This window comes from Pundamilia nyererei, unplaced genomic scaffold (assembly GCF_000239375.1).
Source record: "Pundamilia nyererei isolate P.nyererei 1_Seehausen unplaced genomic scaffold, PunNye1.0 scaffold00075, whole genome shotgun sequence".
NCBI classification, from domain to species: Eukaryota; Metazoa; Chordata; class Actinopteri; order Cichliformes; family Cichlidae; genus Pundamilia; species Pundamilia nyererei.
Genome location: NW_005187476.1, coordinates 502,136 through 516,539, shown reverse-complemented (window position 1 = coordinate 516,539; position 14,404 = coordinate 502,136). Strand labels below are relative to the sequence as shown.

The 14,404-nt window shown below is 40.0% G+C and overlaps 1 protein-coding gene across 3 annotated transcripts in view; it reads left to right on the top strand.

Moving 5' to 3' along the window:
* The window catches only part of LOC102212259 (SEC14-like protein 1), a 33,853-nt gene continuing 19,449 nt past the window's right edge, over positions 1-14,404 (top strand). For all 3 annotated transcript variants that reach the window (XR_311846.2, XM_005737337.1, XM_005737336.1), the window contains exon 1: positions 1-63. Coding sequence is in view for 2 of the 3 variants with exons in the window: in XM_005737337.1 (XP_005737394.1) it covers positions 1-63 (63 nt within the window). In the remaining variant the exon portion in view is untranslated. The remainder of the gene's footprint in view (positions 64-14,404) is intronic.

The following is a 14,404-nucleotide window of genomic DNA, read 5'->3' as shown; positions in this document are numbered from 1 at the left end:
ATGGTGCAGAAATACCAGTCACCTGTGCGGGTGTACAAGCATCCCTTTGAGCTGGTGATGGCGGTAAGTGTTTTTATCTTTACTCGCTCTACCACCTGTTCACATGTATTTCGTATGCAATAGATGCAGTTATGCAATGTACACAGGTGGTTGCTTCAAAGGTTTGGAGTTAGTCACTGAATTATGCACCTTGCATGTGAGTAGCTCAGAGATTGAAAATGCATGCAGTCTGTTTTGTGTTACAGTCTTTAAGAAGCCAATGATTAACTGCAACGATAAACTGTAGCGTAGCTAGAAGAGAACATCCTCAATAGCCTGTTTGGAAGGTTTGTAGACCTCTCCGCAAGGTTTTTACAGACGTAGACTTGGTCGTTTCAAAGTAATCCTGTGAAGAGACAGATAAAAGGCACTAAATGATGCCTCCCACTCAGCTTTAGATTTGGTAGATAATTAGGAGGTCAAACCCATGCAAGGAACACTCACACTCATGGGCCATGCAGCCCCCCGAAACAGCTGACTGCCTCATGTGGCTTGTCATCTTGTGGTTTAAGATCTGTTCATTTGTTCAGTAAGATGTAGAACCACTGTGCACACTTGTTGGTAGCTGAATGTACAACAAGACTGTGTTTTTATGGCAAACTGAAAGTCCCACCAGTCTTTGTGCCGGTAGTCTGCTTGCAGCATAAAAAATTCACTGCCCTGCTTTGCTTTTAGTGTGTTTTTTGTACACTGTCAGCCACGAGTGCCTGTGTCAAGTGCACAGAATAGATTTACTTGTTCCTCTCTTCTTTTTGCGCTTTTCTAAATGGGTGTCTTAGAAGTGTTCCTAGTGCCATTTGTGTTCTCCATCCCTCAAATTTGGACTTGTTCTGTTACCCTTTTTTGGCATTTAGCCTGTCTCACATATTCACTAATCTCTCCTTGCTGGAGAGCTGCAGGGGCAGGGAGATGGTTGATGTAAGAGTTTGTTCACAGGAAAACAGAACTGACTAAACCCCTATGGTGTAATGTCTTTTCCTGCTGTGGTGTCATGACAACTCTGGGTCTGTAACATGAATCAGATTCACTTGTCATAGCAATGGTCTGTCATTTAAGTGAGACCTGTTTTGCTTTTATACGGAGAAAAGAATGAGGCAAACTGCTCTGTAAAAACAAGCCCAATGGATGCTTTGCTCAGCAGTGCTTTGACCTCAGCTGCTGCTTGTCAGTAATGTGGTATCAGTACACGTTTGCAGGCACTCGCTCTGATTATACAACCACCAGTTTTAGACAAACAGCTCTACTGTGCTGATAACGTCAGCGATATGTACTTTTTTCTTAATTATCTATTTAAATTCCTGCATGAAGTTGGTTTGTAGTTTCACCTCCCTTCAGCACTGTGTTGTGCTGCAGGTGCAGTTTTCTTTAAATGGAAATCAGCTTTCGACACGGACAAGAACCAGGATGCAGGAACACTAAATCTCCTTAGCACAGGCTGGACTGAGCAGCAGGCAAAGAGATGGCTATAAATAGATGGCCCGTACCCACACCTGGTTGTACACTGGGGGGAAACGGTAATAATAGTGAAACTGACTTGTATGTAATTTGTAAGCCCCAGATAATCCACCCCGTGTGCTTTTTGAAGATGGGACAAAACTAATGGAGTAACCCCTTGATGTTTTTAAACTAGGCCAGCAACAGACGGCGGACCTCTTTAGCTTTTAATTTTGTATTGTGTGACATTATGACTCATGCACAATACGGTGTTGGTAATTTGAATTATTGCTGGGGTAAAATGGACATTGCAGTCAGTTTGAAGCTGAGTTTGCATTTGGAGTCTCTTCCCCTCCCTGTGACTTTTCTCTGCAGTGAGTGTTTTTGCAGACACTGCAGAGCAGACTTAATGGTGCGTCACAACCCTTGGTGGCTCTTTTTTTTTTTTTTTTCTTTCTCAACCCAGTGAAACCTCTCCTCTCACTTCCGCTATAGTAGTAGGTCTGTCACCACAGCAGTACAGTTATGCAGCAATAAGAACATCCTGGGCTTGTGGGAAGCCAACATGAACACCGATGTCTACTTCTGATGCACTGTACCAACACAGACCAGGTTCTTTGTGTGAGGACCGCTTTCATTTTTGGTTTACATCCGTGGTGTCAAACAAAGTGTGGGAGCCAGTCTAACAGATTTTTATTTGCTTGCATACAGTTGTATTTTTTGCAGCGTGGAAAAACTGGGACATATTTAACTTGAGATATGTCAGACTGCTCATCAGGTTTGTAAAGATAAAGAAATGTTAGGGTTATCTGTGTGTACCTAAACATATTTACAGAAAGAGAATCAGTTTAGAGGGCTTTTTATTGGGTATTATGCAATGGATGTAGTGTGTGGCCCACTCAAAATCAAATTGGGATTTCTGTGGCACGCAGATTACAATGAGTTTTACACCCATGCTTTACATGCAATTATGCAGGGTATGTCCAAATAACTAACATCTGTTCATTTCCCTGTATTGACCGTGCTATTCGTTCTTATGGTTCCTTTTGCCAGAGGCTTCTGAAAAATTTGCCAGTAATGGCTTATTCTTCTGGTCTGGTAGGGGGTTTGACACTTAGCTTTGAGGAATTTGGTGCTTTCTGTCCACTTGAGTCTGTTGTTTGGGTACTGTTAGTGCTTTGAAAAACCCTTTTACTGAGCTAAAAACTAAGGCTCCATGTTCTCCTCTGAAAGCCACACGCTGCATTCTTTTTGTCAAGATGAAATACCGCCTCTCTTCTCTTAACCCTGAGAAGCCACTCAGCTCACTGACAGGTGCTATCAGAGAGTTTCCAAGATCTATCTAACACTGCTGTGGCTTCATTGTGCTGTTGCATAAATCAGGCTCGAGTCACAGATGCCCTTTAGCTGTGTTTGTTCTGCAGCATTTACTGCGCCTTCTTCTGAACATGGATTCTCAGTATTCCCAGTGTTGGTGACTTGTGTTGCAGTGTCTCTGTTATTGCACGTATCAGCTCCTGCAGCTCCTTTGGAGCTGGAATGCAATGCAGTTGACCTTAAATGTGCAGTCATGCCCAACTCTGCTTGTTGTTGTTCAAATCTGACTTTAAATCAGTCATTTGAAAGTAACTGTTAAGGGAATATTGTGCATCGTAGAGTGGTGTTATACCTGTTTTGATTTGTTTTGTTGGCGCTGTGAAGCACGTTGCAGTGTAATTGCCAAAGATTATCCAAATAAACTTGTCAGAACTACACATGGCAAGTAACAAAAGCTTCAGCTTTATTCTCCTCCCTGATTTTTAAGAAATTGTGAGTCACCGGTGAGAAATGTTCAGTATGCATCCTAATAAAACATAATTAACTTCTTTTTTAGGTAACTCAATCAAAAAACCTCTTGTCCGTTGGAAAGCACAGCTCAGTTGGTGGCTTTGTATCAGCAATTGCCTACTGGGTTTGTTTGAGCTGTCTAAAAGTACATAAACATTGATGTGCATTAGTATTGACCTTGATAACCTTCTTATCTCTCCACAAAGTTGGTCTGTTTTTCTATTACTGAAGTAAGGAAATATATCAGCATTTTTTTTTTTTTATTTCCCTTGACCACAGCAATCCCTTGTTTCTCTGTCCACATCTCAATAACAGGAAATATAGTTGTTGCTGCTGTTATCGTGCCAGTCCAGTCTCAGAGCCTCCAGTTTATCCTCAGGGAGCCACAGTGGAATGTCAAAAACGCAACGCAATACACCCCTTGCTGCTGTTTTATGCCTGCGGGGAGGGTTGTTTCTAGAACACATCCACAGATGAAGAATGACTTCAACAGCCACAGGAGAAATAAAAATTTGGCTGACCCTGGAGTAGTTATTATCCACTAAGTCCGTGCTGTTATAGTTGAGCTTAAAGGACAATAACTATTCCTGAAGTCCCTCAGCTCCCAGATTAATACTCATGCTACAGAGGGAGAGAGGGTATTAAACGAATGAAAGCCCTTCGTTAGCCTGACCTGCTCCATGGAAACATATGTGTCTGTGGCTAATCCACAAAGACAGAGTGCTCTGGTCCTGTTCTCCAATCCCAGCAGAGTTTCTGTGGAGAAAAAACAGGATGTTCCATGTTGGTACAATACCTACTGGAATTACAGGCAGCAACGACGGGGGAAACGTGCTTCTTAGTGACTTAACTCTCCTTATTAGTTAGAGCACCAAAAAGATACAGTGTACTTTAGATAATTAATGTTTTCACGGTGAGCTTCAGAATGAAATTGGATTGTTTTAGAGATGATCAGAATATGAACAAGACATTTTACAATTGTCAAAATGTGGCATAAATGCATTACAGAAAGTTTTGTAAACAGATCATACAAAGGACGAGAGGAAATGTAGCAGGGTAAACTAAACTTGCAGGTCTTAAAGGATGCCACAAGAAGAAAGGGGGGAAGAGACTGAAGAGAAAAATGAGGGGCCCGGATGGTGTTAACTACTTACTAAACTGAACTTGACCTACAAATACAGTCACCTAGGGCTACAGCAGCGTGACGGCCGATTCTCTGAATTTCAGTTTTTGTTTTTTTGCTTGTCTCTCTCTGTGGGACGAACACTGTTAGAGTCGAAGGTTGAGGTTGGAGAGTGAAAGCATGTATCGCACACTTACTTCACTGGTACACACAACACAAAGGTACACCGGAACCTGGTGTTTGTTGTGTGAAGCTGGTACCTAATGCTCCTTGATGAGGCCCTTCGTGTATGCTCGAAAGTGCTGTTTATCTATCTCTTTGGTGTTAGTTATAATACGGGCTAGAGCCAGCAGTGTGACACACATGACATTTAAACAGAAACCTACTTATGAAATGAGTACCCCCTCTCACGTGCTGAGCGGTGCGATCTAAGGACCGTAGACTGTGATGACCTGGATGACTGAGAACCTTCACACACACGAGTGGTGCGATGTTATTTATTTTTTAATACACACTTGGGGATTTTGCATATAGTGGCTCATAATTAACTCAAGCCTATACATACATTTTGTTTATCAAATGGGCAAAAGTGTCAAGTAAATGCACAGAATTGTTGTGCACCCAAAGAAAAACCAGAGTAGCTCCATGCAAGTCGAATACATATTCTCTTCCCTTTTGGTGTCCCATATTTTTGCTTTCCTCCTTCTCACCGTCTCTCCTTTTACTGTTTTTTTTTTTTTTTTTTTTTTTATTTTTTTTAGGGCCTTTCTCAAAACTGGTTCATGAAACCTTTGCCAACAGGGCACATGAGATGAGCTTTCAAATTCGATGTAGGAAATATTTCAGTCAGTCTCTTCTTCCATTATGCAAATTGGAAATAAAAACGTTTTATTCAAGGATGTCCGTGTGTCCACTGATGGTTACATAACACCACCAAACCCACATGTTTGAGATAACAGTGCTGCAGAGTGTGAACAAAGCAGGCGTTGTTAATGAAATGTTATAGCTTTTAATTCCCTGCAAACAGGTGATTTATCCTTTGAGCATCTTGTGCTTCCTCTCACAGTCTGGATGTAGGTCATTCCTAACACGTTTTTCCAGACTTGCCAACACACTGTTTAGTGAGTGTTTGCTTCCTCGCCAGTGTTTCTAAACTTGGCTCATCCTACTGTCCCCCTTCTCTCTGACTAGCCTGGCTCGTTGCAGGGCAGCTCTGCCAGGGTGGTGTCCTATCCTACCATGCTCTGACCCATTTACGACCAGTTGTGGTTAAAGGATTTTTCACCCCACTTCTTTTTTGCAGAAGCATCCTGATCTTTAGTCTATTGTTTTAATCCCTGTTTGAGCCATAGGATTGACTGTGGCTTCTATCACTTAATGGTCTCACATGTAAAGGAATCTACTTGTATAACAAAAGCCCTTCTTTTATGTCATAGTTGAACAGAGGAATTGGGTCATTTTATTAATTCACCCGTTTTCTTTCTTTCTTTTTTCTCACATGACATATTTCTGTTGAAAACGAGAGCACAGTTAATTCATTCATGCCGGCAATTTAGACAGTATCTCAAGGGAGATGCATCAGAACAGAATTTAGCCTGCTCTAGTGAAATGTTTGATTATTGAGCTATTTAAAAATGCTTTATCATTAGCTTTTCCCAGCGTTGCTTCTGATTTAGTATTTCATCCACTCCTGCAGTGTGTAATTCAGTTACTCGACTAGATGATGTTTGCCAGAAACAGTGAAGAGTTATGGCCTGCGTTGGGCAGAGGCTCTTATCGTCCGGTGTGCTGCTTCAAACGGCATTAATCGAGGACCATCAGGCACCACCATGTGACCGTGTGAGCCAATGAGAAAACTCTGCCGCTGATTTCATTCACTGATCATCAAGACACTCATTCACCCTCTTTCCTGCTGCAAGGTCGAGATGCTGCCCCTGTAGCTTCCCTCCCCCACCCTGCTCTCCTTTGCCAAATGAACGCGCTCAGTCATACTCTTATACAATGACCCTTTTGCCTGTTTAAAATGCAGTCATCCTGCAGTATGGCAAGAAATTGTGACTCAGATTTGTGTGGCAGAGATGTGACATTAGGAGTATTTGTACAGTATATTACAACATTTTTATTATGTTTGCATTCACTGCCATATTTCCTCATAATTTTAGGGACTGGGTAAAGCTCCTTCTCACTTGCAAATTACATAATTTTAATGTTTAGTAGTCCCGCCCCCAGTGAAATTACAGACAAATAGCCCAAGAAGTCTTGCTGTGAATGCCTTTTAGCTTTCTTAACATGCACTGCAGTTATTTCAGCCATGTCTAAAATAAATCAGTGATGTTTTTTCAGCATTTACAGAAATTGCCTAATAAAATGTTAATTTGCATCTTTCACCCATGATAGGAGAATGAGCAATGGCAGCAATAAATATAATGTGCCAGCACTTCTTTCTTTTACTGTAAAGTGGGATGTTAATAAAGCTTCAGTTTCCCGTAACCCAGTTTTAATGATTTCTCATAAGCCTTTATGCAGTGCTTTCTACTTCAAATAGTTGGCACAGGTAGAGGCAGATTTCGTCATCTTTTCACTCTTCATTTCAGAGTCGGCTGCTTGTAAATTGGTGTGTGTGTGTGTGTGTGTGTGTGTGTGTGTGTGTGTGTGTGTGTGTGTGTGTGTGTGTGTGTGTGTGTGTGTGTTGGAGGAATGACCTCTAAAAATAATGTGTGCTTCATATTATAATAGGGGTATCTTTGGCTCAGGAGGTAGAGCAGGCCATCCACTAATCAGTAGTTGGTCTGCCAAATATCATTGGGCCAAGATGCTAATCCCAGGATGCTCTCTGATGCATCCATAGGAGTGTTAAAGCACTTAAGCATAGAAAAAGGGCCTCTTTTACAAGTTGTGTTAAGCACTTTGAGTTCTCAGGTAGAGCAGAAAAGTGCTATATAAGAAGCACTCCATTTACCATTTACTTTTAATGCAGGGCCAGTCAATTTTAATAGAATTTTTAATTTAATTTCTCATCAAATAAAAGTTGATGTATCAAATTTGGCTAACAGTAATCTTCCTATATCCGTCTACCCGTCCAACAATTTGCAACAATTGCTGCTCCTCCAATTAAATGATGCTCATTGAATTTAATCAGACTTGAACACACTGATCACCTAATGCGTCTTCACCCAAACTGCTTAAGGTCAACGTCTTTAGTTAATTGCAATCTGAAGAAATGGGTGTAGGAAATCATTTCTTTTTTTGGTCAGGGTAACTGTTATTGTTTTTACATAAGTTATAGTCTACTCGTAACGTTCAGTGTAGACCAAACACGGAATACATTGTTGTGAAATGTATTATCATTTCACAAAAAAGTCTTAGTAAGGGGTTTTTATAATTTGACACATAATTGTTTCAGCACTTTTTGTATCTCTGAGTTGACAGTGTTGAAGCTTACTTGACAGATTTGTGTCTCAGTAATTCTTACACAAGCAAAATATGCCTATAGCTGAGCTTTTCTTATTTTTTTACAGTGATGAGTTTTTGATTACGGACAGATGGCCATCTGCTGATTCCTCTTCCCTCGTGCACGCATTTAACAAGCCATGCATGCACACCCTGGCAATACAGTTTAGCATATTATTTAGGCCGGCAAAAATTTAGGAGCTTTATGTAAGGTCTGTGTACTTGGCAGATTTCCCCTCCTCCCTCTGAGTTGGTAGTTCCAGGCGGTTCTGCCATTACAATGCACACAGTGAGATCACTGCAAGGAGAGAAGTGGGTGGTATGGCATGCACGGACCAAAGGCTCTGCTGTGTTTTCAGTCAACAGCTTGTTCTTGCTCCTGCCCCTCATGAGACTATACCTAGGCTCAGACTTTTAACCTGGCAATAAAATAAGGTAAACAAAATCTTCATCAGCATCGGAGACTGAACTCATGGAGGAGGTTAGGAAACTGCAGGATAAGTTTCCAAGAATGCTTTCACTTACTTGACCTCTTACAAACTATTCAAATGCTCGATCTGTACATATGCATTCAAAGGGTAACGTGAGTCATATTTAAACCAGTCTCACTGAAAGCTCTGTTTCACCAAACTGGTTTGGGCCTTTGAAAAAAAAAAAAAAAAGTTTTACTAAATAATAATTAAAAAAAAACAAAACTTTTTTGTTTTATTTTTTCTGTGCTTCTCATGCATGTATTTTCCTTAATTTAGGGTTCAAGTATATTGCTTTGTTTATTTAAATGTCTGATTTCCTTGGGCTGTGCTATGGAAATAGCTGATGTCACAGTTTTAAATAAAGCTTTAAAATTTGCTTCTCTTTAGGCTGTCATAGTTTTTGGCTAAATCCGCACTTGTACTTAGCATATTTTAAATCAAACTATGCCAATACTTGAATGTCATTGATATACACTGGACATATCTTCTGTACATCTAAGCTATTACTCACATGCACAGAATTGCTGTCTTGTGATCAAGAAAGAGGCACCTGTTGAGTTATAAGACCCCATCAAGTAGCAAACATGGCTGTTATACCAATTTATACCAGTCCAGACTAAAACCTAAATGCCTGTGGTTTTAAAGTAAGAGTCAAAAATGCTTCCAAAAACCCTGTTATTGCATGCATAAAATTTTGAAAGTGATGCCTTTCAGCAAATTTACATGTTAGATAAAATGGTATACAATCTCTAAGGTGAAAGTGAAATTTAGACTCTAAATTCCAATCATAACTAATCATAATCTTCTTTCTCTTTCTTTCTTTCTTTCTTGCTTTCTGAGCTTCCTGTACTTTGATGTTTCTAAATAAACTGAAAGATTTAAAAGCAATCACATTGCAGACATGAAAGAGATTCTCACCTTGGTTTTACTACAAAAGAAATTAAGCTTCTGTTAGCTATTATCTCTAATCTGTGCATCCCTAATGCACACTCTGATTTCTTGGATGTAAAGTATTTATCAGAGAAAATGATTTTTAAATATATTTTACATTGACATTTTTTTTCCAGCATCCCCTGTGTCTGAGTTTGCAAGAAGAAACCCACAATTTTCAGGCTGCCTCTTTCGTAACTTTCCTCTTTGGTAATGACCTAGTTTTAGCTTAAGCTTTGCTCTCTGAAGTAAAATCAGGATTTCTTTTTTCCCCTGTTTCCATTTTCCATTCTTCCTACTTCATTCTCCGTCACCTAGTCACCTCAAATTATATAAACGCAAGTCAGCAAGGTCTTGTGCGTCAGGGCCATTATTTACAGGGGCAGGTTTTGGGTTTCATTGAAAACTTGTCTCATGAATGAACATGACGTTATCTGTCATTTGGCAGCACTTGCATTTCGTCAGTGCCCAGTAATAGCCACAACTGGAACACTCATCTGCATCCTTAATGGCTTTCATTCAAATGGTTTTTGGTATCCTCTTTGCAAGGAGCGGCAAACATAACACGACCACCCCAATTTAAATATATATGGATGTGGTGGGCAATGTCAAACAAAAGTAAAAAACACTGTTCTGGGCTAGGATGTGATGCCCACCGCTATATAATGACGTCCATAACGGGTCAAACCCCGGATAGCCTGAGGTGGTGGGAGGGAACCCTTAATGATTTTTGCTACCAAATACAGGCTAACCAACGTCACACCCGTGCCAGCAGCCCTCACACAAAACCAGGTTTTGTTTGTCTTACGTCAAGGGTGGTGTTTGTTATGCAACATGTATTGGGTCTTTAAGAGGAAACCTTTTGAGAGTGGGCCTCATAAGCGTGACTTAAATACACAGAAATGACAGAAGAAAAAACTGTGTTAGTCATTGTAACTGAAGAGGAAAAGAGCCACAGTTTACTGTGTGTACACTTGAATGGCCCTGTGAATAAAACATTAAAGTGGTTCTTGTGAATTTCCTCTGAGGCAGCGCAGCCAGATTAGCTGCTGTATGTCAGCTTTGCTGTGCTGTGTGTGCTGGTTTGTTTTGACATCGTCTCTAATCTGTCGTAATCAAGTATCTTAATCTTAATAATGCAGCCCCCCACCGTGCCCCACCTCCTCAACGAAAATGTTCCCATTTTCCCAGACAGCTATTAAAAATAGCCGAGTCTGACCCTTGAGCGACTGTCGTCTCTGTTACACAACCATTTTCATAAGCTCCAGAGATGTGACACTACTGCCGAGGAAGCTGGAAGTGTTCTCTGATTAGTGTTAGTCCCCAGAGACCTACAGGCCAAGCATTTTCGACTTAGTCTTTAGCAGATTGACCCTAGTGTCTCTCAGGATTGACAAGGTGCCATTTTTATCTAAGACACAGAACACCCAAGAAGTGGGATTAAGCCATGTAAAATCTGGCAGCTAAAAGAAAATGGTGTCAACCAAAAACTGGTCGCTAAGCCCTGAAAGCTTGATGAAATCCGATACACTAAAACATTTAACAGGAAATTAGCTCTTGCTTGCTATCATCTGTAATTTACCTTTATTTATTTAGTTATTTTAAATTAGAGATTTAAATAGTTAGAAACATCGTGCCAGAGCTATAAAAAAATATATTAGCCAGTTGGTTAATTTATGTCTTTTCATCCAGTTCAGTACTAAGCATTTTCTTATGTTGTGGCTAAGAACGTGACTCGATGTCATCAGCATGTCCTCTAGTCTGCACCTGGGCTTTCGCTGGCAGATAAAGTGATAGCGCTGATGTTTTTGCGCTAAATGTTCCCAGTCGTGTTTCTTTTCCAATCTTAAGAGCAAAACTAGGTCATTTTCTGCCACCCTACTTATGCGTGGTTTCTGCTAGAAAGGTTGTTAGACTCAGCAGCTTTTATTGTGTGGGGGTTGAGAGATTTAACATGGCACTATCCACCTGCTGCATGTACAGTCTGTGTCGCACAGATTGAACAGCAGATCTGTGTAGGTAGAGATCTCACTGCTGATAAGAGGAGAAAGCGAATCTCTCTCTGGTGTAAATGCATCCGAACGGTCTTAAACGGTCAGAGGCAGTAGTCAGTTTGTGCAGAAAATAAAGGTTTTATGTGCTGCAAAACTTTCAGGCTTGAATTTATTAAATTGTTCCTGACACTAACAACATACTGTATCAAGATATAACATGATTCTGTTTAGCAGTATTGTTTTAATCTTACATCTCCGATCGACCTAGGTCAGTGCTAGGTAAAGATGTGCTAAGTTAGCTATTCATTTTCAGTATGTCCGAAACTATGCGCACTGGGCATAAACTGGGTCAGATGTCAAAACACCTCTTCAGCGCTTCTGCACAGTCGCTTGTAATTTGATTGTTGAAGATATTTTGGGAATTTTTTTTTCCTGATGTTTATGTGCCAAATAGATAAAATTGTTTGAGGAACTGGAGCCAAATAAAAGAAATAAGACAACAACAAAGGCAGATTAGTCAGGTGGTTAACTACTTGACTTTTTTCCTGAATTTGTTTGGATTGGATTTGCAGCTATATTTAAGGGGTTTTTTTGTCTTTTCTTTTTTTTTCTATATCCCACCATTAAAGGCCAGATAATAGCTGGGCTACCTGCCAGAACTACTACTTCTTGCTTGGTATTATATTACACACACGCACTATGTGGTCCTTTGTAGTCTTAAAGTTGATTGTGTACTCCCCAGAACTCTTGGAACTTCCTGAATCTCCCTTCCTGTGCAGGATTAGCTTTATTTTCCAGACCCGTGCCTTAATCAACACTGCTGTTTTTTTCAAAGGAGAAACTGTTTTGTGTATGCAGGAAGGATGTAAGTAACAGTATATTGTTATATATTTTCTCTCGTTCACTCCTGGAAAGAACAAACAAATTCCAGGAACCATTACTCAGGGTTTGGCCACTTGAGGTATGTCTGATTCTCTAAACCGTGGAAGCTGGTGGAGGAGGGTGTCCTTAAACCTGTTCTTTAAAATACCTGGAGTCTGGAAACTTGGAAATATTTTGTTCTGTTATGTTCCAGGAAAGAGTATTGGCAAAGGGCAAATGAATATTTACAGTGGTGGAGTTTGGTTACCATGTATGTTTGGCTTGATGTGTCATCAGTGCCTGCTTTTTATTTCAGTGACTCAATCGAGGGCGGGAAAATGTTTGTCTTGTTCCGGCTGGTTTGTTTTCTTACAGAAAACTTCTGGGTTTGGATTTCAAGTGCTGCAGGTATCAGCTTTAATAAAACACGCATCATGTTGATGGTTATACATTGTTTTTATACACTCAATTGAAACATCTAGGAAAGCCTCTTATCTTTTACCGGAACACTGGACAAGAGGAGCCCAATCTATTGTCTCAGGGATTACAAGTAGATACACTGAAACTACTTTAACCAAAACTTTAACAATATTTAATATAAGTGTCCACCGCTATAACAGCGTTGCAAAAATATATAGAAAAGCTTTTTCAGTCCCCTTTAATGGAATAACAGAACCAAACTATTTGTTAGCTTTCAATTGTAGGTTAATGTAGAGCAGAGTAATCATCAGGATAAATGCCAAATAGCCTGGATGTTTACTTCATGCTGGCACACATGTGCATTTAGCTGTCATTTGAGTCATGCGTGGAGAGCCAATAGTAACATGATGCATCATGTTACGATTGGCTACATCATTAAAGGAAGGTTTCGATCCTCTTGTGGTGCGTTGGCACATCCGAGATAAGCTGTAGTGTTTGATAACCTCAGGCGCTGGTTCTAGAAGAAGATGTTTTGGCCTTTGCCTAAAGTTTTTATTTTCAGTCCTGCATCTCATTGGTCATGGTAAAATCTTTAATTATTTATAGTTGCACCAGTGTCCAAAATATTCAGTGTATTACTGGCTTTCTGTTTAAGTATGTGATTTTTTTCTTTTTTCTTTTTTTGTGTTAGCCACACATTATTGTTATTGTTATTATTATTATTGTTATTGTTATTATTATTATTGTTATTGTTATTATTGCAATGCATAACTGCGCACAGAAGTGAATTTACTCACACTAGTGGAGTCACTTTCTTCTGTGCAGCAAATGGCTAACAACCAATAGAAAAGAAGCCCTGTTGTTTCATGCTTTTAGCAGTCAAGAACCATCAGCTTGAGCTAAGATGCTATCATGGTGCCAAACAAGCCAAGGAGGGATTTAGAATTTGAAGATTTCTACTGAGAGAAAATTGGCCACCTTGAAGAGTCCTGGAGCCTTTGTTGGACCATGTGAAAGTGTGATATGGAGCTCTATGCTAGGCGAGCTGAAGTGCTTTTACACATGGGCAGTAGAAAAGAGAGTTGCCATAATAGACCACTGGCCTATCTGTTTTTGAAACCTTCACATTTGTCATTGCCATCTTGGTGTTTGAAGCTGGACTTGATGAGCGAACGGTGGATTTGACTGAGACAGAAGTCACCGTGCACTCATTGTCTGATGACTTGTGATTTGCCAATAAGCACACCAGGGTAATCCTTTCTTCTGATTCTAATAATAATTGTAATTTACAAAACGAACTTCATGATTCATTTCATGACCCGAAATTAACAACTCATCAGTGATGTATTTATTGAAGTCGCAAAGAGAGGGTCTTTCCTTATCAGCCTATACGGTCTTGGAGCCAAAGTGATTGCTTTTTTATTTTGACTCTTTTTTTTTTTTTTTTTTTAGCCATGGATGCTGGAACTATTTTTTGCACCGTCTATGCGCTCACGTGCAATATCCAGGTGCTGATTTAAATTAGGACCGTGTTTGATTTAAAAACTACTGTATTTTTTCACAGATAAATCCAGGCCTGAATGTCCCTCAGTGAGCCTTGAGTTAAGACAAGGTTTGAAAAGCCGCGACTTACCCAGAAGGAAAAAAGAAAAAATGTTTTCAGGAATAACCTAGAATCACGACCCTTCTGTTTCCTGTTTTTAATAGTACAACAGCCTGGCTATTTTGGGAACACAAAGCAGTTAAAAGCTGGTTTGTTTCCGCATGAAGTGAAGGCTCTGAAGAAAACGTATTCCTCTTCATGGTTTGCTGAATGATCTGAACCATACAGGATCTAAGCCTGTCATTGGAAT